We start from the raw sequence: 25,835 nt of genomic DNA, 5'->3' as shown, positions 1-25,835 counted from the left end.
TCCATTGTCTCACATTCACTCACTGTTACTGAGTGACACTCACACTCTCACATCGACTGAGTAATTTTCCTCTTTTTTCACTTGAGGGTAATGCGATTGTGTATGGACCTCCAGGATCCCTGTGTGTTTGAATGAGGTGGTCCCCGTTTCCTGAGATCTGGTCGCTCTTGCCCCTGGGGCCGGCCAGTAACTCGTCCAGAAGCGAATGGTCCGGCCAATATTCTCCACTTAGCTGGGATCTTTGAGGGCAGAGGTCAAAAGACATCAATCATGTCGGGGGCGTTTCTGGCTTCTCTGAAATGTAACAAGAGAATAATCATCAGAGCATCAAACATCAGACATCTGGCAGTATGTGGCGTGAGAGATGTATATGAATGCGGGGGATCTGGCAGTATGTGGCGTGAGAGATGTATGTGAATGCGGGGGATCTGGCAGTATGTGGTGTGAGAGATGTATGTGAATGCGGGGGATCTGGCAGTATGTGGCGTGAGAGATGTATGTGAATGCGGGGGATCTGGCAGTTTGTGGCGTGAGAGATGTATATGAATGCGGGGGATCTGGCAGTATGTGGTGTGAGAGATGTATGTGAATGCGGGGGATCTGGCAGTATGTGGCGTGAGAGATGTATGTGAATGCGGGGGATCTGGCAGTATGTGGCGTGAGAGATGTATGTGAATACAGTGGATCTGGCAGTATGTGGTGTGAGAGATGTATATGAATGCGGGGGATCTGGCAGTATGTGGTGTGAGAGATGTATGTGAATACAGTGGATCTGGCAGTATGTGGCGTGAGAGATGTATATGAATGCGGGGGATCTGGCAGTACATGGCGTGAGAGATGTATGTGAATGCGGGGGATCTGGCAGTATGTGGCGTGAGAGATGTATGTGAATGCGGGGGATCTGGCAGTATGTGGCGTGAGAGATGTATGTGAATACAGTGGATCTGGCAGTATGTGGCGTGAGAGATGTATGTGAATGCGGGGGATCTGGCAGTATGTGGTGTGAGAGATGTATCTGAATGCGGGGGATCTGGCAGTATGTGGCGTGAGAGATGTATGTGAATGTGGGGGATCTGGCAGTATGTGGCGTGACAGATGTATGTGAATGTGGGGGATCTGGCAGTATGTGGTGTGAGAGATGTATATGAATGCGGGGGATCTGGCAGTATGTGGTGTGAGAGATGTATGTGAATACGGGGGATCTGGCAGTATGTGGCGTGAGAGATGTATGTGAATACGGGGGATCTGGCAGTATGTGGCGTGAGAGATGTATGTGAATGCGGTGGATCTGGCAGTATGTGGTGTGAGAGATGTATGTGAATGCGGTGGATCTGGCAGTATGTGGCGTGAGAGATGTATGTGAATGCGGGGGATCTGGCAGTATGTGGTGTGAGAGATGTATGTGAATGCGGGGGATCTGGCAGTATGTGGTGTGAGAGATGTATGTGAATACGGGGGATCTGGCAGTATGTAGCGTGAGAGATGTATGTGAATACGGGGGATCTGGCAGTATGTGGCGTGAGAGATGTATGTGAATACAGTGGATCTGGCAGTATGTGGCGTGAGAGATGTATGTGAATGCGGGGGATCTGGCAGTACATGGCGTGAGAGATGTATGTGAATGCGGGGGATCTGGCAGTATGTGGCGTGAGAGATGTATGTGAATGCGGGGGATCTGGCAGTATGTGGTGTGAGAGATGTATGTGAATACGGGGGATCTGGCAGTATGTGGCGTGAGAGATGTATGTGAATGCGGGGGATCTGGCAGTATGTGGCGTGAGAGATGTATATGAATGCGGGGGATCTGACAGTATGTGGCGTGAGAGATGTATGTGAATGCGGGGGATCTGGCAGTATGTGGCGTGAGAGATGTATATGAATGCGGGGGATCTGGCAGTATGTGGCGGGAGAGATGTATGTGAATGCGGGGGATCTGGCAGTATGTGGCGTGAGAGATGTATGTGAATGTGGGGGATCTGGCAGTATGTGGTGTGAGAGATGTATATGAATGCGGGGGATCTGGCAGTATGTGGTGTGAGAGATGTATGTGAATGTGGGGGATCTGGCAGTATGTGGTGTGAGAGATGTATGTGAATGCGGGGGATCTGACAGTAAGTGGCGTGAGAGATGTATGTGAATGCGGAGGATCTGGCAGTATGTGGCGTGAGAGATGTATGTGAATGCAGGGGAACTGGCAGTATGTGGCGGGAGAGATGTATGTGAATGCGGGGGATCTGGCAGTATGTGGCGTGAGAGATGTATGTGAATGTGGGGGATCTGGCAGTATGTGGTGTGAGAGATGTATATGAATGCGGGGGATCTGGCAGTATGTGGTGTGAGAGATGTATGTGAATGTGGGGGATCTGGCAGTATGTGGTGTGAGAGATGTATGTGAATACAGTGGAGCTGGCAGTATGTGGCGTGAGAGATGTATATGAATGCGGGGGATCTGGCAGTATGTGGCGGGAGAGATGTATGTGAATGCGGAGGATCTGGCAGTATGTGGCGTGAGAGATGTATGTGAATGCAGGGGAACTGGCAGTATGTGTTGTGAGAGATGTATGTGAATGTGGTGGATCTGGCAGTATGTGGCGTGAGCGATGTATATGAATGCGGTGGATCTGGCAGTATGTGGTGTGAGCGATGTATCTGAATGCGGGGGATCTGGCAGTATATGGCGTGAGAGATGTATGTGAATGCGGGATATCTGGCAGTATGTGGCGTGAGCGATGTATGTGAATGCGGGATATCTGGCAGTATGTGGCGTGAGCGATGTATCTGAATGCGGGGGATCTAGCAGTATGTGGTGTGAGAGATGTATGTGAATACGGTGGATCTGGCAGTATGTGGCGTGAGAGATGTATATGAATACGGTGGATCTGGCAGTATGTGGCGTGAGAGATGTATGTGAATGCGGGATATCTGGCAGTATGTGGCGTGAGCGATGTATCTGAATGCGGGGGATCTGGCAGTATGTGGTGTGAGAGATGTATCTGAATGCGGGGGATCTGGCAGTATGTGGCGTGAGAGATGTATGTGAATGTGGGGGATCTGGCAGTATGTGGCGTGACAGATGTATGTGAATGTGGGGGATCTGGCAGTATGTGGTGTGAGAGATGTATATGAATGCGGGGGATCTGGCAGTATGTGGTGTGAGAGATGTATGTGAATACGGGGGATCTGGCAGTATGTGGCGTGAGAGATGTATGTGAATACGGGGGATCTGGCAGTATGTGGCGTGAGAGATGTATGTGAATGCGGTGGATCTGGCAGTATGTGGTGTGAGAGATGTATGTGAATGCGGTGGATCTGGCAGTATGTGGCGTGAGAGATGTATGTGAATGCGGGGGATCTGGCAGTATGTGGTGTGAGAGATGTATGTGAATGCGGGGGATCTGGCAGTATGTGGTGTGAGAGATGTATGTGAATACGGGGGATCTGGCAGTATGTAGCGTGAGAGATGTATGTGAATACGGGGGATCTGGCAGTATGTGGCGTGAGAGATGTATGTGAATACAGTGGATCTGGCAGTATGTGGCGTGAGAGATGTATGTGAATGCGGGGGATCTGGCAGTACATGGCGTGAGAGATGTATGTGAATGCGGGGGATCTGGCAGTATGTGGCGTGAGAGATGTATGTGAATGCGGGGGATCTGGCAGTATGTGGTGTGAGAGATGTATGTGAATACGGGGGATCTGGCAGTATGTGGCGTGAGAGATGTATGTGAATGCGGGGGATCTGGCAGTATGTGGCGTGAGAGATGTATATGAATGCGGGGGATCTGACAGTATGTGGCGTGAGAGATGTATGTGAATGCGGGGGATCTGGCAGTATGTGGCGTGAGAGATGTATATGAATGCGGGGGATCTGGCAGTATGTGGCGGGAGAGATGTATGTGAATGCGGGGGATCTGGCAGTATGTGGCGTGAGAGATGTATGTGAATGTGGGGGATCTGGCAGTATGTGGTGTGAGAGATGTATATGAATGCGGGGGATCTGGCAGTATGTGGTGTGAGAGATGTATGTGAATGTGGGGGATCTGGCAGTATGTGGTGTGAGAGATGTATGTGAATACAGTGGATCTGGCAGTATGTGGCGTGAGAGATGTATATGAATGCGGGGGATCTGACAGTAAGTGGCGTGAGAGATGTATGTGAATGCGGAGGATCTGGCAGTATGTGGCGTGAGAGATGTATGTGAATGCAGGGGAACTGGCAGTATGTGGCGGGAGAGATGTATGTGAATGCGGGGGATCTGGCAGTATGTGGCGTGAGAGATGTATGTGAATGTGGGGGATCTGGCAGTATGTGGTGTGAGAGATGTATATGAATGCGGGGGATCTGGCAGTATGTGGTGTGAGAGATGTATGTGAATGTGGGGGATCTGGCAGTATGTGGTGTGAGAGATGTATGTGAATACAGTGGAGCTGGCAGTATGTGGCGTGAGAGATGTATATGAATGCGGGGGATCTGGCAGTATGTGGCGGGAGAGATGTATGTGAATGCGGAGGATCTGGCAGTATGTGGCGTGAGAGATGTATGTGAATGCAGGGGAACTGGCAGTATGTGTTGTGAGAGATGTATGTGAATGTGGTGGATCTGGCAGTATGTGGCGTGAGCGATGTATATGAATGCGGTGGATCTGGCAGTATGTGGTGTGAGCGATGTATCTGAATGCGGGGGATCTGGCAGTATATGGCGTGAGAGATGTATGTGAATGCGGGATATCTGGCAGTATGTGGCGTGAGAGATGTATATGAATGCGGGGGATCTGGCAGTATGTGGCGGGAGAGATGTATGTGAATGCGGGGGATCTGGCAGTATGTGGCGTGAGAGATGTATGTGAATGTGGGGGATCTGGCAGTATGTGGTGTGAGAGATGTATATGAATGCGGGGGATCTGGCAGTATGTGGTGTGAGAGATGTATGTGAATGTGGGGGATCTGGCAGTATGTGGTGTGAGAGATGTATGTGAATACAGTGGATCTGGCAGTATGTGGCGTGAGAGATGTATATGAATGCGGGGGATCTGACAGTAAGTGGCGTGAGAGATGTATGTGAATGCGGAGGATCTGGCAGTATGTGGCGTGAGAGATGTATGTGAATGCAGGGGAACTGGCAGTATGTGGCGGGAGAGATGTATGTGAATGCGGGGGATCTGGCAGTATGTGGCGTGAGAGATGTATGTGAATGTGGGGGATCTGGCAGTATGTGGTGTGAGAGATGTATATGAATGCGGGGGATCTGGCAGTATGTGGTGTGAGAGATGTATGTGAATGTGGGGGATCTGGCAGTATGTGGTGTGAGAGATGTATGTGAATACAGTGGAGCTGGCAGTATGTGGCGTGAGAGATGTATATGAATGCGGGGGATCTGGCAGTATGTGGCGGGAGAGATGTATGTGAATGCGGAGGATCTGGCAGTATGTGGCGTGAGAGATGTATGTGAATGCAGGGGAACTGGCAGTATGTGTTGTGAGAGATGTATGTGAATGTGGTGGATCTGGCAGTATGTGGCGTGAGCGATGTATATGAATGCGGTGGATCTGGCAGTATGTGGTGTGAGCGATGTATCTGAATGCGGGGGATCTGGCAGTATATGGCGTGAGAGATGTATGTGAATGCGGGATATCTGGCAGTATGTGGCGTGAGCGATGTATGTGAATGCGGGATATCTGGCAGTATGTGGCGTGAGCGATGTATCTGAATGCGGGGGATCTAGCAGTATGTGGTGTGAGAGATGTATGTGAATACGGTGGATCTGGCAGTATGTGGCGTGAGAGATGTATATGAATACGGTGGATCTGGCAGTATGTGGCGTGAGAGATGTATGTGAATGCGGGATATCTGGCAGTATGTGGCGTGAGCGATGTATCTGAATGCGGGGGATCTGGCAGTATGTGGCGTGAGAGATGTATGTGAATGCGGTGGATCTGGCAGTATGTGGTGTGAGAGATGTATGTGAATGCGGGGGTTCTGGCAGTATGTGGCGTGAGAGATGTATGTGAATGCGGTGGATCTGGCAGTATGTGGCGTGAGAGATGTATGTGAATGCGGTGGATCTGGCAGTATGTGGTGTGAGAGATGTATGTGAATGCAGGGGAACTGGCAGTGTGTGTTGTGAGAGATGTATGTGAATGCGGGGGATCTGGCAGTATGTGGCGTGAGCGATGTATGTGAACGCGGGGGATCTGGCAGTATGTGGCGTGAGAGATGTATGTGAACGCGGGATATCTGGCAGTATGTGGCGTGAGAGATGTATGTGAATGTGGGGGGTCTGGCAGTATGTGGCGTGAGAGATGTATGTGAATGCGGGGGATCTGGCAGTATGTGGCGTGAGAGATGTATGTGAATGCGGGGGATCTGGCAGTATGTGGCGTGAGAGATGTATGTGAATGCGGGGGTCTGGCAGTATGTGGCGTGAGAGATGTATGTGAATGCGGTGGATCTGGCAGTATGTGGCGTGAGAGATGTATGTGAATGTGGGGGATCTGGCAGGATGTGGCGTGAGAGATGTATGTGAATGCGGTGGATCTGGCAGTATGTGGCGTCAGAGATGTATATGAATGCGGTGGATCTGGCAGTATGTGGCGTCAGAGATGTATATGAATGCGGGGATCTGGCAGTATGTAGCGTGAGAGATGTATGTGAATTGGGGGGATCTGGCAGTATGTGGCGTGAGAGATGTATGTGAATGTTGCTGTATCGGGTGGAAGTCATGCACAGAGTGTTAGTGATGTTTGGTTTCCCTGCCATTGATCTTGGTTGTTGATTATGGAGTCTGCTGGCTGTGTTGGCAGCGAGAGCCGATGGTCATCATATCGTTTAGTTGGTGGATGAGTCTTTCAATCCTACACATGAGAGTATATATATATATGTGTGTGTGTGAGATAGAATGGCTACGTGTTATGACTGTGTATATCTGTAATTGTGTGTATTGACATGAGGGTGTGTGTTTAAGTGTGCTAGTGTGTGTTAGAATGAGTGTGTATGTGTAAGTGTGTTAGAATGAGCGTGTAAGTGTGAGTGTGTTAGTATGAGGGTGTATGGGTAAGTGTGTTAGAATGAGGGTGTATGTGTAATTGTGTTAGTATGAGTGTAAGTGTGTGTTTGTATGAGTGTGTAAGTGTGTGTTTGTATGAGTGTGTATGTGTAAGTGTGTACTTTAGCATGAGTGTGGCTGTTAACATGGAGTATGTACGTTTCTGTGGCTTTGGGTGTTGGTGGAATAATCTGGAGTGCGGGGGGGGGGGACTTCTCGGTGTTGGAGATCTGCCCCGTTCCCCCCCCCCCCGTTACTGACCGTTTGAGGTGGACGTTGTGACGTCTTCAGCAGCTGAGAACTTTAACTCCGTCCCATCTGTGGCCAGCGACGACCGGGATCTCTGACTTCTGTCCCCTGAGCGAGTCCGGCGAAGAATTATTTGCTGAGAAAACAGACGCGGAGTGGATGAGGTGCAGCCCACGGCCCCCGTCTCCGACCCCATGTGTGACACGTCCCCTCTCAGATAAACATAATTTATACAAACAACAGAAATAACACATTTACAGAATCCTGGATGATCGCCTCCACAAAAGAGTTAACTGCATTGAGAAGATGGTAGATACGTGGAACAGCCTCCCAGCAGAAGTGGTAGAGGGTAATACAGCGAGGGGATTAAACATGCATGGGATAGGCATACGGCTCCTGAATCTAAGACAAGAACCGGGTGACCAGAGGGACCGGATGGGGCCGATCCGTACCTCCGGGGTTCCTCACCTTTCTGGTCTGGGGGCTGGTGGGGGCCGACGCGCTGCTGTACAGGCTCAGGCTGGAGTTGGAGCGGCTCGGGGACAGCCCTTTCTGGTTTCCAGGGATCCTGACGCTGGGCGAGGAGGAGAAGGCGTCCGGGGAGAGGTACTTCTCGTTGATCTTCAGGTTGGTGCGGCCTTTCACTGCGCGGTAGAGACGAGCGGACAGTCGCATTGTGTGATTCGTTAGATCACCGTTATAAACGTTCTAACGTTCTATACGAAGCAGACATTAAGGCCAGGGCCACAGAGGTTAACCCCGCCTGTCCCTTACACGTTTGTGGGAATTTTAGTGAATAAGGAGAGGCCGTGACCCGGGGTGTTAATAAAACATAAGACACTCCACGCACCTCGGCAGGGGTCGTTCTTTACAAGGAATTCATCCAGAGCGGTCCAGCCGCCCCCCACGCGCACCATGAGCGTACTGCGCAGGATCCGGACCATGCGGAGCTGCTGAGACTCCCCGAACTACAAGACAGAGCGAGGCGACAGAATAAAGAGCTGCATAGAGGGGGTTAAATGCATGGGGTCATTGTGAGTGGGGCAGATATGTAGTTTATGGCATGGAGAGCAGTGGATCCACAGTTTATGGAATGGAGAGGAGCAGATAAATGGAGAGGAGCAGATAAATGGAGAGGAATGGATTGGGGGGTTTAGTAAATAAGAATCGTGGGGGACACTGTGAGACTCCCGTGACCTGCAGATACTCACCCTGTAACGGTTGGCACTGATCTGCTCCACCTGGAAACGCTTTGCGCAGTTACACTGAGCCACCTGTCTGTTCACCTGCAGGAGAATCACAAAGAGTGACCTACAGGGAGTGGGGAGACCACTGGGGAGTGGGGGCTGCACCGCTGCAGTGTGTGAGAGGGGATCAGAGGGGTGGAGGAGGCTGCAGTGTGTGAGAGGGGATCAGAGGGGTGGAGGAGGCTGCAGTGTGTGAGAGGGGACCAGAGGGGTGGAGGAGGCAGCAGTGTGTGAGAGGGGACCAGAAGGGCGGAGGAGGCTGCAGTGTGTGAGAGGGGACCAGAAGGGCGGAGGGGGCTGCAGTGTGTGAGAGGGGACCAGAAGGGCGGAGGGGGCTGCAGTGTGTGAGAGGGGACCAGAGGTGGAGGAGGCTGTAGTGTGTGAGAGGGGACCAGAAGGGCGGAGGGGGCTGCAGTGTGTGAGAGGGGACCAGAGGTGGAGGAGGCTGCAGTGTGTGTGTGGGCAAAAGGGTGGGGAGACACCAGCATGGAGTGGGGGATCTCCAGGACGTGGGAGGACTCGTAGGGAGTGAGACATCTCTAGTGATTGTCAGTGGGTATTAATAATTGCCTGTGGGTATTAACAGGAAGAAGATAATTCCAGTTGAGACAGCTGATAAGGGGCAATATTCTTCAGTGGGTGTCAGTCTGTTCCCTCATCTCACCTCATCCTGGATCTGGTCAGCGTCCACGGTCCTTCTCAGGGGATCTCTGGTGGGGTGCAGGGCGCTCACAAACTCGTAGTAATCAATAAATCCATCCCCGTTTATATCAAAAATATTGGCCACCGCGGTCATCTCCAAAGAGTTCGTGGGGAACCCTGCGGCCGAGCAAAAGTCAAACAATTAAAGGCAGGAATTACGGGTAAAACCATGATAAATACCCCAGGGGGGCGTCCTCCACTCACCCGGTCCCCGGGGAATACAAATACGCTCAGCCTAATCTACTGTTGTCTGGCTCAAGTCAGGGATATCTTCCGCTAAGTGCGGCGATCTCAGATGAGGTGTGGTAGCTACAAACCCAACGGATCCCTGTGCTAGGGGCACACATAGGGTTAAAAAAGATCAATAGCCCCCAAGTTAGCTTAAATCCCACTCGGAAAGGGCACGTTTTGGGAGTACAAGCCCCTGGAACTCCTGTGGACCGGTGCTGTGGATGATTTGCCGACTCCCCAGCCACTCACTGGAGGACAGGACGCTGTCCATGAACTCCCGCAGGCTTATCCTCCCGTCCTGGTCGCGGTCGATCCCCCGGAAGACATCGAGGATGCGGGACTTCATCTGCCCGATCCACTGCATGTACCGCTTCCTCCACACCGCAAAATCAAAGCGAGCGAATTCCTGCAACTAAAGACGCGCGGAGAGCGCCACAGGGTAACAGCACCGCAACAAACCGCTGACCGCTGGAATCCCGGAACTGCAGGATGCCAATCTCCGGAACCACCGGGAATCTCCATATATCGCCATACAGTGTATGTGTTCTCACCTTTCTGTACCTGAGATACAGGTTTGTGTGTGTGTGTGTGTCTGTACCTGGGATACAGGTGTGTGTGTGTGTGTGTGTGTCTGTACCTGGGATACAGGTGTGTGTGTGTGTGTGTGTGTGTGTCTGTACCTGGGATACAGGTGTGTGTGTGTGTCTGTACCTGGGATACAGGTGTGTGTGTGTGTCTCTGTACACGGGATACAGGTGTGTGTGTGTCTGTACCTGGGATACAGGTGTGTGTGTGTGTGTCTCTGTACCTGGGATACAGGTGTGTGTGTGTGTGTGTCTCTGTACCTGGGATACAGGTGTGTGTGTGTGTGTGTCTCTGTACCTGGGATACAGGTGTGTGTGTCTCTATACCTGGGATACAGGTGTGGGTGTGTGTCTCTGTACCTGGGATATAGGTGTGTGTGTGTCTCTGTACCTGGGATACAGGTGTGTGTGTGTCTCTATACCTGGGATACAGGTGTGTGTGTCTCTATACCTGGGATACAGGTGTGTGTGTCTCTGTACCTGGGATACAGGTGTGTGTGTGTGTGTCTCTATACCTGGGATACAGGTGTGGGTGTGTGTCTCTGTACCTGGGATACAGGTGTGTGTGTGTCTCTATACCTGGGATACAGGTGTGTGTGTGTCTCTATACCTGGGATACAGGTGTGTGTGTCTCTATACCTGGGATACAGGTGTGTGTGTCTCTATACCTGGGATACAGGTGTGTGTGTCTCTGTACCTGGGATACAGGTGTGTGTGTGTGTGTGTGTCTCTATACCTGGGATACAGGTGTGTGTGTGTCTCTGTACCTGGGATACAGGTGTGGGTGTGTGTCTCTGTACCTGGGATACAGGTGTGGGTGTGTGTCTCTATACCTGGGATACAGGTGTAGGTATCCATATCATGAGGAAGGTCTCTCTATATTACGAGGATCTCTCGTTCCTGAGTCTGAGTGTGTTTGCCCGGGTGTAGTGTCCGTGCGTGCGGTCTCTCGTTCCATCCTCACCTCGTGCAGTCTCTGCCGGGCGCTCTGCAGGCGGCACTGCCGATCCAGGGCCAGGAACCACAGCTGCTGCCAGCGGTTAAGGAGCTGGGCCATGTGGGGGGTCTGGGGCGTCAGGTCCAGGAGGGGCACCGAGGGACTGGCTTGGGGTGACTTCAGGGAGTTTTGTCTTTCTGAAAAAAATATAAAAGGGCTGAGAGCAGCTCCCTGGGGAAAAGCTTGGCTCGAGTGGGGTCTGGTTAGGGGGGAGGCATAGGTGTGAATTTTAGGGGTATCAGTGGGTACCAGAGTATAATTGGCATGACTGTGGATAGCAGAGGGTTTCTCTGCTCTCAGGCTTTAAGCCGTGAGGATGAGCGGGCACTCACTTGCTGAGAGTTTGCGAGAGGTCAGCGCTCTCGTCTCTGGCACTTTGCGCTTGCAGTTTTTGGTCACTCTTTCCACTTCGGGCTCCTTCTGGGTTAACTCGTCCATGAAGACCTAGAAAGGGGCCAGACCGGAGGAAGTGAGGGGCAAGAAACACTAAGGCAGGGGTCTGGAAACAGGGAGGATGCAGGCGAGGGCGCGCAGGGTCACTGTGAACTCACATTCCCTCGCCTGTAACTCGTACATTTTAAAGGGAAGAGGACATGAATGGAGCCCAGTCTGGTTAACCCTTAACTCAACTGACCCCTCGACTTGTTAGTGAATAGACACAGACGTCTCCGCTTGTCAGCTCTCTCCATTCTAAAATCCCAGTTCTGGGGCAATCCCTGGAATGTGCAGATCCCAAATCTCATCACTCCTAACCGTGCGTTAAACTAGAGGCACATAGAGCGCTGGGTGAATCGCTGTAACACTACACTGCCTCCTGATCTGCCCTACGCTGGGGCAAAAGTACTGCTTGCTTACATTTAGTTTTATGTCGTTCTCTTGTTATTTCTGCAGTGGATGTCTGACCGTCACGTTTAGAATATTTAGTAATATATTTGTTTATTTATTTGCAGTGGCTCCAGGTAATAACATTCTAACTTACAAATAGGGTAGTATATAAGTGGAACAGCCTCCCAGCAGAGGTGGTAGAGGGTAATACAGTGAGGGTATTAAACATGCATGGGATAGGCATATTGATAAGTATTGATTGACTGATTAGTTTCAGTCTTTACAGCAGGAGAAACTGGCTGCCATCGACCATGTGCATCCCTCTGCCCGGGGCAGATTACCGAGTGCTGTGATACGACTTCCTCCATGGCTTCTATATCATTAGGGAGAGGCTCCTGATCCCGGATACCGAGAGCCTCTTCTGCCGACGTGATCCAGTCCAGGAGCCGGGCCACCTCCTCGCGCTCTGTGGCCAGTGCCTGAATCTGCGCATGAATGCGCTCCCCCTGCTGCTGGGCCCAGGATGCCACCTGCAGGGAGACCCCCACATATCACTGCGACGTCACCCCAAAAATAACAGTGCTACATACACACCCCAAAATCCACGGCTCCTTTAAATCTTACACTCCATTTACAACTGCCCCCCCAATAACCCCCCCAATAACCCCCACAAACCCCTCCACAGCCCTGGAAATGTCTAAAGCACAGGGTTTGGGGGCAGATGATAGCGGGGGGCTCTCACCTCCTGGTAGCGCGTCTTGGCGATGTTCAGCCAGGATTTGATGGTAATCGTGGAGTCCGGGTGACAGGCCGAGAGGATCTCCTGCCCCAGGGAAACGATGCACTCCAGGGCCAGCTGCTGGCACTGCAACGTGCCCACCAGCTCCTGCAGAGAGGGGCAGAACCCGGGGCAGAAGGGTACGGGGGCAACAGAAGGGTACGGGGGCAACAGAAGGGTACGGAGCCAGAGGGAGACGCAGGGGTACAAAGTAAAGAGAGGCAGAGAGAAGAGCATAACGGAGAAGTAGACAGAGGGGCCGGAGGGAGAGAGAGAATAATCTGCCGTTACTATTTATTGGGATTATTTGCCATTTGTGCCCCTGATTCCCCACCCCCACCGGAACATGACATTAAAACATAGCGGGTGCTGGACGGAAAATCTCGTTACCCCATAGTAACGAGGGGCACTCACCTGCTGCTGGGTCTGGCACTCCTGCAGGGCCTGCTCATTCTCGGGGATCACTCCGCACTTGAGTACTCGCTCAGACTCTCCAAGGCGTTCCAGGAATGAGGTCACCAGACTGTGAAACTCCTCAGCCTTAAAGGCAAGTAAAGAGAGGTGAATAATGCGCGACTATCACCATGCACACATGTAACATACATGACATACGTGCAGGGTGTATATTAACACGTATCTCACAGAAACAGCTGCTTTAAAATGACTCTAAAATGAACATCACAGAACAATGTGGAACTGGGAACAAAAATGTCTTCCAGCAGGGGGAGGATTTTCCTACTGCACATAGTTTTATGAGCACTTCCTGTACAGCTACAAGTAACATGAAAGACAAAGCAGGAAGTGGGGAGTGCAAAGGAAAATGTCTTCCCCCAGTTGCTGCCCCGTTTAGTGTCTCGTGTAATGCCCCCGGTGAATGAGCGTGCAGGACGCTGACGCCCTCACCTGCCGCAGGGAAGACTCCAGCCGCCCCTGTTTGCTCACAGACAGCTGACACACCAGCTCCCAGCGATGGTCCAGCTCCTCCATTTGCCGCTGAAGCCATTGCGAGTCTTTCCCAACGCCGCCCCGACTCAGGTCCCGCACCGAGTGCTTCAGGGTCTTCATGCAGCCGGCGCGCTTCCCCAGCTCCTTCTGGAAAGCCTGCAATCACAACAGCATTAACACACTGCTTTATGGCGATGCTAATGAAGTCCCTTCCTCCATAGACTTTCATTAGTCAGAGTGCCCAGCCGGGTGATTAAGACCGAGCCATTCTATTGTTTTCGGCAGGCATTATGATAAGGAGTCGGTAGATATGGCTGACACTTTTCTGTAAACCGGTCTTCACCTTGTGCTTATCCAGGAGCTCATTCACCAGATCCCGATCCCCACCGACCGGCATCTCCTCCGACAGCTGGGGTTCAGCTCTGTAAAGCCAGTCCATGAGGGCCTGCAGAGCCTCCGTGAACTTGCCCGAAAACAGCAAGGATTCTTCCAGCTTCTGCTGCCTGGAATTACATGCGCGGGGTGCAGCAGTCATACATACAAGGAGCATACTGACAGCGTGGGAGGTTTCTTGGCTTTAAGAGCTAAAACAAAATCTATTGTAAAATGATTGTAATAACAGAATATCGAAACGTTGTATGTTGCGCTTTTTATTATAAATTAAATGAAGCCGGGCGAGATGTCGGAAAGATTTATGGGAAATGTACCCAGAATGTCAGTGTTTGATCTTGTGTCACATGACAATTAAGTGTTCCCGAGAAAATGTACGGCCGAAGCAATATATTTCATTATTTCTGGGAAGGGTCTGGAAGTTTAGCAGGACGGGAAGAACGTTTCCAGTACTGCATTTAGCTATAAAAGTCTTAATTTGGCAGAGCAGGTGGAACAGCAGTTTTAACTCTTTGTAAAGTGCATATCGGGGTGCATGGGGTCTTCCAGTACCTCTCCGTGGATCTGCCGCAGACATGCTCCCACCGCTCTCGCAGTTGCCCCATGGACTCGTCCAGCTTCTGCCCGTCCTCTGCCAGGCGGACTTTCTCCCGCAGAGCTCTGCCGCTGCGCAGGGTGGCTTCATACACCGGCCTCTTGGACCTCAGGATCTTCTGAAATGCCTGTGGGTTCACACAAGGGGTTAATGGGGAGGAAGGAGCTGGGGGTGAATGATTACAGGGCTGAGAGTTTTAAAGATCTGCTTTAATGCCCCAGGTTGGGGGTCCAGATACCCAGCAGGGGAGTGACTGGTAGCTGGCGGGGGTTAATCATTAATCACCAGCTGAACACACGGGTCCCGCAGTGCCGGGGTAACATATAAAGCGGGTTTGGGGGATTTTATCCGTCTCACAGTCCCAGGAAACGGTTAATTATCACAAATCGGGTGTTTATGGGAATAAATGAGCGATTTCTCACATGGTCAGCTATGACATCATGGATACAGGGACCGCAAGGACAAGATGACCTTGGCTTCCATTGTGATGGTTCATAGGCCGTGTGATTATTAGGGTAACCCCGCTCCCTGTGTGCCGGTAACCCCGCGAGGTATTATTAGTGTTTTAGTTGCGTTTTCGTGACCGGTGACCCGCGGGGGTCGGAGTCGGCATTGAGGCGAGGGTTGGAGGCACCTTGTGCTGGTTCAGCTGCAGCTTGATTTGCTCCTGACTCGTCGTGCTGTCAACGAGCTGCGAGTCCAGAGTCCGATCCACCTCGTCCAACCATTCCAGCAGCATCCGCCGGGACTCGCTGAACTGCGGGGAGCAAGACGGACAGACTGACGGACACCTTAACGGGCAGACGCTCTCAGGAGCCGGAGGCCGCGGAGTCATGGGATGCCTGGCACCGGTGGCACCGAGGCACTCACCTGCTTGGCGGCTCTCCTGGCCTCCTCCAGGCTGCGCCCGCGTTCCTCCGCTCGCTCTTGCACTTTCCCGAGCCTCTCGCGGGCGCTCTGCACCAGGCTATGGGTCACGTCTCCGTCCTGCTTCCGACTCACGTCCTTCAGGCGGGAACAGACGGACTCCAGACCCGACAACTTCTCCTCGTGAAGCTGGATCTCCTGCGCCAGGTCCTGCAAAAGCAGCCGAAGAGAGTCCCTTGAGACTGTTACGGGGCACGTACCCCTGAGTACCAAGCATCGGCGGCCATATCTGTCGTACGGCGCGTATAATCCCGTCGTTTTGACTTTGCCGTTACCTTGTGCTCCTGAATCTGATTGGTCACGGTCTCCAAGATAACGCTAGGAGGCCCGGCCGCGTTGAGACGCCCCTCCGCCTGTCCGATCCATACAGAGAGCTCCTGGGCCGTGTTGTAGAATTCGGTGACCACCGCCAGGCCGTCTGCCAGGCAAACCTGCAACGCAACATCACGTTGGTCACTGTGGCCGCCATTAACAGACCCGACATGGCGACCACACGGAGAGCTACGCACCTTCCAGTCCTGCACCTTGCAGCACACGCTCTCCCACTTCTGCTCGAGTATCCGGAGCTGATGCTCAGAGCTGGAGCCGCGAGGCTGAGGACAGGAGGCCAGCAGACGCTGGAGCCGATCTCGGACGCTGTTATACGAGTGCTGCTTGGACTCCATCTCTTTACAGAGATCCTGGTGAAGGAGGAAGTCACAGCTTTTAGCTCATTTTCAGTGAAAAGATGAATTCCAGGTATGGGCCGCCACCCCAACCATGTAATATTTAAAGTGTTATTTTGGGGACTGCTATCTCCTCTCTTACCAGGTGTTTAGTTAGCGCATCCCTCATGGACTCCGGATGTCCCCAGGCTGGTTTTGAGAAGGACAGATGAGCTTCTACTTGGTCCAGACACTGGAGAAGGTCGGTGATCTCCAACGTCACATCCTGTATCTGCACCAAAGGGGTAACAAAGACGTTAATCCCAGTAACGAAGACACGCTGAGAGTCCAAAACAGAGTCCACGCATCTCCTCAAGCCATGATGAGGTTATTGTTCTGTTTGCCGAGCCCAGTACGGACGGTTATGAACGCTTATAAGCTGCCGTGGGCCGGCGTGGACTGCTATCTGCGGCTAAGGGTCACAATGTGTGGCCCGGATCACCGTTTGGTTCATGCGTTACCCGGCTGAGGTCGTTCTCCAGCTCCAGCTGCCGTCTCTCGGTCTCGCTCTGTACGTGGTCCCAGCACGTCTTGAGTTCGCTGAGTTTGCCCTGAAGCGAGTCGGCCCCATCGCCAAGGGAGGTTAGTAGGAGACTCTGGCCAACCTCGGTCACCGACTCCACCGTTCGAACGTGAGAGAGAACATCGTTCCTCAGGACCTGTGAGGATATGGTGCCGGGTCAAAGGGCGCCGAGAACCAGGGGTTTCTCCAGCCACCGGCTCGTCGGGACCTTCCCTTTCATACCTTGTGCTTTGCCAGCTCGATCTCACAGGCCTGGAGGTCGGTGCAGACCGGGAAAGGTCCTCGTAGCTGCTCGACTGTGTGCGATAACCAGTTCAGGAGTTCTTCCAGCTGGTTCTGGAACTGGCCAAGACCCAGCAATGCATCTTCTAACTGGTGCTGAGAAACGAACACAGAAAAAGAATCACGTCTTGCGTAAGATACCGGGGAGTGATGGGAGTTATTTATTAAAACTCTGGATTGCATCTTTCTGTTAGAAAACCAGTGGAGGAGGGGAATCGCCCTGAAAACCCCCCCTAGAGGCAAAACCAGACAGCAGACACAGCTCTAACAGCTCTTGGGTAGTGGGAAAAACGGCAACCGCTTATATCTGATGGGGTCAGCATGGAACCATATTGTCAGGGTCTCTGCTCGCCTGTCTCTTTATGTAGGGCGCTCTCTCACCTGCCGGTTCACTGCCTCCTCCTCCAGATGGTCCCAGCGCTCTCTGAAGTCGCAGAGCTGAGAATCGCTGGTCTTCCCAGACATGGCGCTGACGTTCAGGTGCCCGAGACTCTCCAACTCGACCCGGTGCTGGTACAGATCTCTCTTAAACTCCTGCACCCAAGAAACATGAAAGAGCCGCTTATGGGGTGCTGGTTCCTGGAGGGCCACGCATGCCATAACCTTTCTATACATCACGGACAGTCCAGGGCCGACCAGACCAAGGCAGATATATCGCCAAAAATTAACATATAAATGATTAAAATCTAGAATGGCTTCTCACCTTCAGATCGCAGAGCTGCTGCTTTAAAATTTCTAGGTCTCCGCCCACGAGGAACTCCTCAGAGAGCCGCGATTCTGCCACGACGAGCCACTGCTGCAGGCCCTGAGGAGAGAGTCACCGTTACCAATCTCTGCGTTCTATAGAGCGCAGGCCACGCGCTACAATCTCCTTCAAGGACATGCTTAACCTTTCCATAGATATATGTCTTCCCACAGGCTCCTCATACGTTACAATCATCTGGAATAACCCCAGGGGGACCATCTCTCCTGTGTGTACCTGCGTGGCGTCCTGGTATCTGAGCGTGGACTTCAGCTGCTCCTCCAGCCGGCTGTACCTCTCCGTCCACATCTTATTGAGCGAGTTCCATGTGGTGTAGAGCTGTGGAGATGATATCTCAAGATGTAACATAGGAAAGTATTTCTTCACTAAGAGGGTGGTAGGTTAGTGGAATAGCCTTCCAGCAGAGGTGGTGAAGGTTAACCCGATAAGGCAATTTAAACGTGGAGGGATAGACATTTTGCTCCTCGCGTTTTCAGACACTTATGGGAAGCCTCATTTGGTGGCACAAGAAATCCGCGAGTCTACGATATGACATAGAACACTTTGCTGAAGGGCCCCTACGTCATCAACACCTCTGCACCCCTCAATGCCCCTGTCCGTTAGTAAGGGTCTCACTCACCTCATCCAGGCTCTTGGTGACATCGGGCTTGTCCGAGTCTCCGCAGGTTGACATCAGCTCCATTCCAACAGAGCCCAAAGTGTCCAAATCGCTCTGCAAACTGTCAGTGTCCTCTCGTACAGCCTGGACAAGGGAGCAGAAGATCAGCGATCAGTCATATAAGATGTTTGAATCCAATTTAATCCACGTCCCAACCCCAATATCCTCTGCCCAGCTTGGATCGGGGTCTCTGCGTACGGATGGTGTGGGGGGGGGCTGCTGATTCTTCCCACCTCGCTGGTCTACGCTCCCCTGTCCATTGATGGACACCAATAATTCCTTCTAGAAACAACGGGAATGATTTGCTACAAACTATCCCTTCTTACAGTTGGCTTTACCGGACCTCAGCCGCTCCTCGGCCCTCAGCCACAGCACGGACCCCACCTTTCTATATGAAAGTGTCGCCCCCCCCCCCATGTTTCTCTCGGCCTCTTATTTTTTTGGTGGCCCCTCTCTATCCTGTAAACGCTTTATTCCGGATCTGACCATCGCCATGACCGTCTGCTCCCTCACAATGTCTCTAGACCTGACCCAGTCTCACGATCCACCCACCGCCATCGGCCTGCGGAGCGGTTTTCCTGAAGCTCAGGAGTGGAATACTTTGTAACGGACTCTTACAGATCACACACCGTTCTTCAGCCCCCCATTCCCTGCCCCCCCCGCCCCCCGGTCCTGTTACCTGCATGGCGTCCAGACGGGTCCTGATGGAGTCCGGGTCAGATCCCGGCTCCTCTGTGTCCAGAATCATCTGCTGGATGTCACCGAGTGCCGCGGCCACGTCAGAGAGACCGTTCCAGAAGCGCTCAGCCAGGGAGAGGAGGCTGGAGAGCCAGTGATCCCGATCCTCGGCCTGTACGGAGAGAGACCGCCACTGCGCCTGCAGCTCCTCGGTGCGCTGCGAGATCACTGCGGGAAGCAAAGGGCAGAGCTGACGACAGCCGACACACACAACACCGACAGCCGACACACACAACACAAAGAGAACACACAGCACCGACAGCCGACACACACAACACACTGCAGCGACAGCCGACACACACAACACAAACACCACACAGCACCGACAGCCGACACACAACACAGAGCACCGACAGCCGACACACACAACACAAAGAGAACACACAGCACCGACAGCCGACACACACAACACAAAGAGAACACACAGCACTGACAGCCGACACACAACACTGACAGCCGACACACACAACACACTGCACCGACAGCCGACACACACAACACAAACACCACACAGCACCGACAGCCGACACACACAACACAAAGAGAACACACAGCACCGACAGCCGACGCACACAATACAAAGAGAACACACAGCACCGACAGCCGACGCACACAACACAAAGAGAACACACAGTGCTTCCTGCAACAACAGCACGCCAAGAATACAGCACAACACACACATCATAACACCACAGACAACACACAACACCGACACACAACTCAAACCCTACACACAGCACTTACTTACACACACAGTACAGAACACACACAGTAACACACACAGAAAAGGCGTACCTTGTGGCTGGAGGGAGCCGGGGGCCACGCTGGACACCAGCTCCTTGCCCTGCCTGCTGAGGCTCTCCAGGGCCAGGCCCAGCTTGTCCAGCTCGGACCGCACCGACGCGTTCTCCCGGAGCTGCTCGCGGATACGGCTGGGCTCCCCGCGCACGGAGGGGCCGCCCTGCAGCCGCTCTCCGACCCTCTGCAGGCATTCGGCCATCAGCTCGATCCTCTCGCTGAGCTGCAGGAGAGAAGCGACCGGATAACAGCCAAGGAGCCAAGAGCCGGTGGCCCCAGAAAACATATACACCGGGGGCCACACAAAGAGGTCACTATAGCGACCCGTGCTGAGCAGACCATTCCATTGGTTGCTATGGTGACAAGACCACATTTCAAAGTTTGCACCAGATTATGTAGCCCTGTTACAGATCCACCAGGCTCTAAATGGGTTAAATACAAAAATAATAATAAAACCAGAAAACATCTAAAATGCCTAAAAATCCTCCCGGGACCCTGATTTACAGCATCCGGGCGAGGGGATTCAGGGGTCTCCTCATTCAAGGAGAGGACTTTGTTTATAAATACAGGCGAAAAAATAACCTCCAGGCCACCTCTTATAAACACTCCATCTTCACGGAGCAAGGGGAGGAATAAACGGTCTGATACTAGGACGTCGGCTCTCCTATCATCCAGAAACATGACGGCCATCCTAGGTCATTTGTGGGCATCCGTCTCTCAGCCACAGGACCCGCAGCCACAGCTCCCGCAGCCACAGGACCCGCAGCCACAGCTCCCGCAGCCACAGGACCCGCGCAGCCACAGGTCCCGAGCCACAGGTCCCGCAGCCACAGCTCCCGCAGCCACAGGTCCCCCAGCCACAGGTCCCACAGCCACAGGTCCCGCAGCCACAGGACCCGCAGCCACAGCTCCCGCAGCCACAGCTCCCGCAGCCACAGGTCCCGCAGCCACAGCTCCCGCAGCCACAGCTCCCGCAGCCACAGGACCCGCAGCCACAGCTCCCGCAGCCACAGGACCCGCAGCCACAGCTCCCGCAGCCACAGGACCCGCGCAGCCACAGGACCCGGGCAAGCCACAGGACCCGCAGCCACAGGTCCTGAGCCACAGGTCCCGCAGCCACAGCTCCCGCAGCCACAGGTCCCCCAGCCACAGGTCCCCCAGCCACAGGTCCCGCAGCCACAGGTCCCGCAGCCACAGGACCCGCACAGCCACAGGTCCCGCAGCCACAGGACCTGCGCAGCCACAGGTCCCGCAGCCACAGGTCCGGCAGCCACAGGTCCCGCAGGTCCCACAGGTCCAGAGCCACATTTTATTTGAAATGCTGGTGAACCACGTTAACCTCCAGGCGGTGAAAATAGTATAAAAATGTGGCCTTTTGGTGGCATCGCCATGGAAATCCTATTCCTTGGTTTTGGAAGAATCTTCGCCCGGCTTGCATGATGGGGTCATAAACGCCGTTACCGGGGAGTCAGGCTGGAGACGTCTGGCATTGAAACCAGGGCTTTCGCCGGCTCTAGATCAGGATCCACCAGAAGTAAAGCAGGAACATGCAGGACAGGATTACGCAAGGGACGTGGTCAGACAAGCCATGGGTCAGGGGCAGGCAGGGAACAAGCATTTTCTAAAGGCAAACCAAGAAATCAGATAATATACCGGCCAAGAGAAGGACAGGGAAACAAGCATCGGGGGGGGGGGGTGTAAAAAACACGTGATAACAGGTCAGAGAATGGGAACCAATGACAGGTCTCGGGATCTGCTCCACGTACAAAGGGAGATAATAAAGGTGCAAACGCCTCGCTGACATCAGCGCTCAGAGGGCTTTTTCCATTCCTAACAAAATTCTTTGCCACTTACCTCACTCACACTCTACCTCACTCACACTCTATCTCACTCTCTCAAACTCTCATTCACATTCTTTCAAACGCTCATTCACTCTCTCCATGCCTCTCTACATTCCCCTCCCACCGTTTCTGTGTCCCCGTCTCCTTTCCTGCAGCTCCATTTCTTCTCTTGCCTTTTCTTGTTCCTTTGTCTCCTTTCCTCTGTCTTCTTTCTTCGTCCATTTCTCCCCATTACCCAGTAGGTTAACCAGGACTCCTGAAGTACTTCTGTAAAAGGGTGGAGCCTCTCCATGAACCAGGCCTCCTGGAGCACTTCTTCAAGAAGGCAGATCTTCCAGGCACACCCTCGCCCGGTTGGTGAGAGAGGGGAGAGACGGTCCCTGGTGCTCCGAGAGGCCAGAATAATGCAGACAGATTTGCAGAGAAAGAGCGGTGCAGAAACGCTGGTCTTATTCCTCTAATCGGGGGAGAGTTTGTATGTGGAGGCGCAACCGTTTTGTGTAAGTGCTCCTGGAGGCCTGCTTCATGGAGAAGCAGGTGAAGAAAGAAGACACGGGGAGGAGTGTACGAAGAAAGAAGACACGGGGAGGAGTGTACGAAGAAGGAAGACACGGGGAGGAGTGTACAAAGAAAGAAGACAAGAAAGAGGACAGAAGAAAGAGGACTGAAGAAAAAGAGGCAAGAGAAGAAGCAGTGGGCGGAGACGGTAGGGAGAGAATGAGAGAGAGTGGGTGGCAAAGAGTTAATGAGAGTGTTAGAGCTAGATTTTAAATTGCAGGGGGGGGTTATATATAGTATCCGCTCCGGGTGCCAAATACTCTAGGTACGCCCCTGCCCTGGCCAATGACACACGTTTGGGGCAAATTCGGCAATGTCTTGGATGGCATCACATGCCCAGCACATGGCGCAGAGTTCGTCCTGCGCATGGCGGGGTCGTCACAAAGTGTTTGTATGAACTCCCCGATACTCTACACGCTGTAAAGCAGTCACAGCTGGGCGTCTGCCCGGGATGAACCCGCAGGGGGTAGTTAGTGAGAATCCTGGTCTGCCAGCGTGATCAGCTCTTCAGGCGCGAGATTTCCGTTCTCGGATCTGTTATAAGCTCCGGGAAGATCCCATTTGGGTTGATCCGGCCCTTAAATCACGAGATTACCTGGAAGTCCTCTAGATCCACAGGAAGGGAGATGCGGATCCAGGAGTGGTGGAATTGCCTGAATCTCTCCACAGACTGTCACGAGGATTTGTTTCCCGGGGAAAGGGGTCTCTGCTGCTGGTGACCCCAACATTTCCAATAATTACTGGGACTGACCTCCCTACTGCGAGCTCACTGAAGAAGAGACCTCCGTGGTCCCAAAATCTCACGCAGCTTTACATTTTTTAATACACTGGCCAGATATAAGGCCTGACTAAAGACTTCTCCGAGGGCGCATGGATTTCTCACCTGGCTGTAGCGGGGTACGGTGTCTTCCAAGATGGCAGCTGCCTGGCGGACGGCTTCGCGGATGGCGCAGTACTGCTTCTCGGCTGTCTCAAACCGCCTCTGGAAGGCAGCTCCCTCCCCGGGGCTCAGCTCGGACAGCTTGCACGAGACCCGGTGCAGTTTGGTGATTAAGGGCTTGTGCTCAGCCACTACTTCACGCAGAGTCTACGGAGGAACCAAAGGTGATGCCGGTTATGACGGGGAGAGCGACGGGGGCCTAAAGAGTGCAGAGAGAGCCCCAAATACCGCGGAGCGGTGAGCAGTGCAAAGAACGACCCCCCGAAATGCAAGTTCCCACAAAGCTGCGTGAAAGTTAGAACTCTAGTGGATGTTGAACCCGCCACCCAGCAGATGAGGCCGGATGAAAGGAAATGAGTGCATGTGCCATGGAAGCCGCTTCTGCCCGTGTACCTGGAGCTGCTCTTGCTGTTCCCTGAAGTCTCCGGATCGCAGATTATTCGGGGAAAGTCGCCCCACCACCACCTCCGTCTCCTGCATCCAGGGAAGGACCTCGTCTTCTGCCTCGGTGAACTGGGCGAGGAGCGAGAGGACGTGCTCCAGGCAGGCCGGGGAGGCAGCTCCTTGTGACACTACCTTGGGCAACATCTCCTTCAGGGAGGTCAGGGGAGGCTGGAGAAACAGAACGGGGGTGAGAGAGGGCACCAACGGGGCACAGACCGGGGGGGTGAGAGCGTAATGAGCCGTCCTGGGGCACAGAGGGCCGGCGTGTGCCACTCCGAGGGTGCTCAACACCTGGGGTCCCCTCACCTGCAGCTGCTCCTGGGTGGATGGGGGGCAAAGCAGCAGAAGCTCATCTGAGATCCCGAGCAGCCTGTCTGCGGTACCCGCGTGCTGCAACACGTCCACCGACAGCACCTGAAACAGCACGACACGCGTGTCACACGCTAACCCTAAAGAGAGCCCCAAACCAGCCAGAGGAATGCCGCTGTGACGGTTACCTTGAACTCTGAAAGCTGTGACTGTACGGCCTGCGCGTCCAGCTGCACCCGGCCGAGTTCCCGGAGACGTTCTTCCATCTTGGAAACATGCGCAAGTTCCGACAGGACAACCTGCTCCAGCTGAGACCCAACAACAAGAAACGGAAGGAAAGCCAATGAGATCCTGTGTGACAGAGGCCTATGCTTCCGGAAGTTTTAGTTTACTGAGAGGGTAGTCGGTTAGTGAAGCGGCCTCCCAGCAGAAGTGTTAGAGGCTAATGGGATAGGCGTACGGCTCCTGGATCTAAGACGAGACCAACGACTGGTTAAGGTTTGAGGGGCAGATGAGGTGAGACTGCTTATCGGCCTGAGTCTGTGTTTTGGAAATTAGCGTTAAAGAAAGGACTGTTGTGACGCTCATGGAATTACCTTCTCCAGGTCGCTGGTGCTGAGTGGATGTCGCTCGGTGTCTCCCTCGTTCTTGCTGCCCACCACCAGCTTCTCCATGCGCGACAGCCAAAGAGACACGTCCTCCTGAGATGGGTCCAGGTGAGACGCGGCGTCCAGTGTTTGCTGCAGCCGTTGTCGGATGTCCCCCGCGCTCTGGGCTATTATTATATATCTGACCCGCAGGGAGTCCATTTTCTCCTGGACCAGCTGGGCTTCCTCCCCTGGGTGACGGCACAAGAAAAAAAGGATCACACTCTCTGCTATACTCATAGAGTGAGACCTAGAACCACGTTCCGAGACCTCAGGGACGTTCCGCCGTATGTCTGAAGAGAGGATCTCTATCACTTATTGGATAAGCGCTGGTTGCCTTTTTTAATAGTTAATAGCCCCGGGCACACAGGCAATCTAGTGACCAAGGTGCCCAGAGGGGGCGAGTTGCAGTGAAGACAGGGCTCTGCGCAAGGTGAGAGGAAGATGGGAGGGAGAGTGCTGCGCATGCTGTACTGATGATGGGAGAGTGAGAGTGTGTAGTGTAGGAGTGTGTAAGTGTTTGATGCTGGAGTGAGTGTGTGTTAGTGTATGGTTAGTGTGAGAGAGTGTGTAGTGTAGGTGTGTGTAAGTGTATGATGCTGGAGTGAGTGTGTGTTAGTGTATGATTAGTGTGAGAGAGTGTGTAGTATAGGGGTGTGTAAGTGTTTGATGCTGGAGTGAGTGTGTGTTAGTGTATGGTTAGTGTGAGAGAGTGTGTAGTGTAGGTGTGTGTAAGTGTATGATGCTGGAGTGAGTGTGTGTGAGTGTATGGTTAGTGTGAGAGAGTGTGTAGTGTAGGTGTGTGTAAGTGTATGATGCTGGAGTGAGTGTGTGTGAGTGTATGGTTAGTGTGAGAGAGTGTGTAGTGTAGGTGTGTGTGAGTGTATGGTTAGTGTGAGAGAACGTGTAGTGTAGGTGTGTGTAAGTGTTTGATGCTGCAGTGAGTGTGTGTGAGTGTATGGTTAGTGTGAGAGAGTGTGTAGTGTAGGTGTGTGTGAGTGTATGGTTAGTGTGAGAGAGTGTGTAGTGTAGGTGTGTGTAAGTGTATGATGCTGGAGTGAGTGTGTGTGAGTGTATGGTTAGTGTGAGAGAGTGTGTAGTGTAGGTGTGTGTGAGTGT

The 25,835-nt window shown here is 53.0% G+C and overlaps 1 protein-coding gene across 1 annotated transcript; it reads right to left on the bottom strand.

The window, feature by feature from the left end:
• Window positions 1–268: 268 nt before the first annotated feature.
• Window positions 269–24,897, bottom strand: LOC128497776 (microtubule-actin cross-linking factor 1, isoforms 6/7-like). Its single transcript, XM_053467936.1, has 33 exons — window positions 24,666–24,897; window positions 24,258–24,377; window positions 24,067–24,174; window positions 23,710–23,928; window positions 23,260–23,463; window positions 19,975–20,200; window positions 19,121–19,347; window positions 18,403–18,525; window positions 18,000–18,101; window positions 17,724–17,825; window positions 17,402–17,554; window positions 16,961–17,116; window positions 16,677–16,874; window positions 16,319–16,447; window positions 16,021–16,191; window positions 15,787–15,942; window positions 15,455–15,661; window positions 15,219–15,341; window positions 14,542–14,711; window positions 13,943–14,102; window positions 13,558–13,755; window positions 13,069–13,194; window positions 12,619–12,762; window positions 12,218–12,406; window positions 11,384–11,495; window positions 11,019–11,188; window positions 9,720–9,882; window positions 9,202–9,356; window positions 8,502–8,576; window positions 8,141–8,258; window positions 7,759–7,934; window positions 7,303–7,426; window positions 269–294 (listed from the first exon to the last, which is right to left on the bottom strand). Exons 1-33 carry the CDS (start codon window positions 24,876–24,878, stop codon window positions 269–271), a joined length of 5,043 nt encoding a protein of 1,680 aa, XP_053323911.1. The 5' UTR covers window positions 24,879–24,897.
• Between the last annotated feature and the right edge of the window lie 938 nt (window positions 24,898–25,835).

Source organism: Spea bombifrons, chromosome 5 (assembly GCF_027358695.1).
Source record: "Spea bombifrons isolate aSpeBom1 chromosome 5, aSpeBom1.2.pri, whole genome shotgun sequence".
NCBI lineage: Eukaryota > Metazoa > Chordata > Amphibia > Anura > Pelobatidae > Spea > Spea bombifrons.
This window is presented reverse-complemented; position numbering and strand designations above follow the sequence as displayed.

What these genes read in the sequence shown, in the direction of transcription:
- LOC128497776 (XM_053467936.1), bottom strand. Translation starts at nt 24,878, where the DNA reads ATGGACTCCCTGCGGGTCAGATATATAATAATAGCCCAGAGCGCGGGG. An exon ending in AGGAGGCAGTGAACCGGCAG is followed by an intron (nt 17,117 to 17,401) that starts GTGAGAGAGCGC and finishes TTCGTTTCTCAG; the next exon opens with CACCAGTTAGAAGATGCATT. An exon ending in CTGACCAGATCCAGGATGAG is followed by an intron (nt 8,577 to 9,201) that starts GTGAGATGAGGG and finishes ATTCTCCTGCAG; the next exon opens with GTGAACAGACAGGTGGCTCA.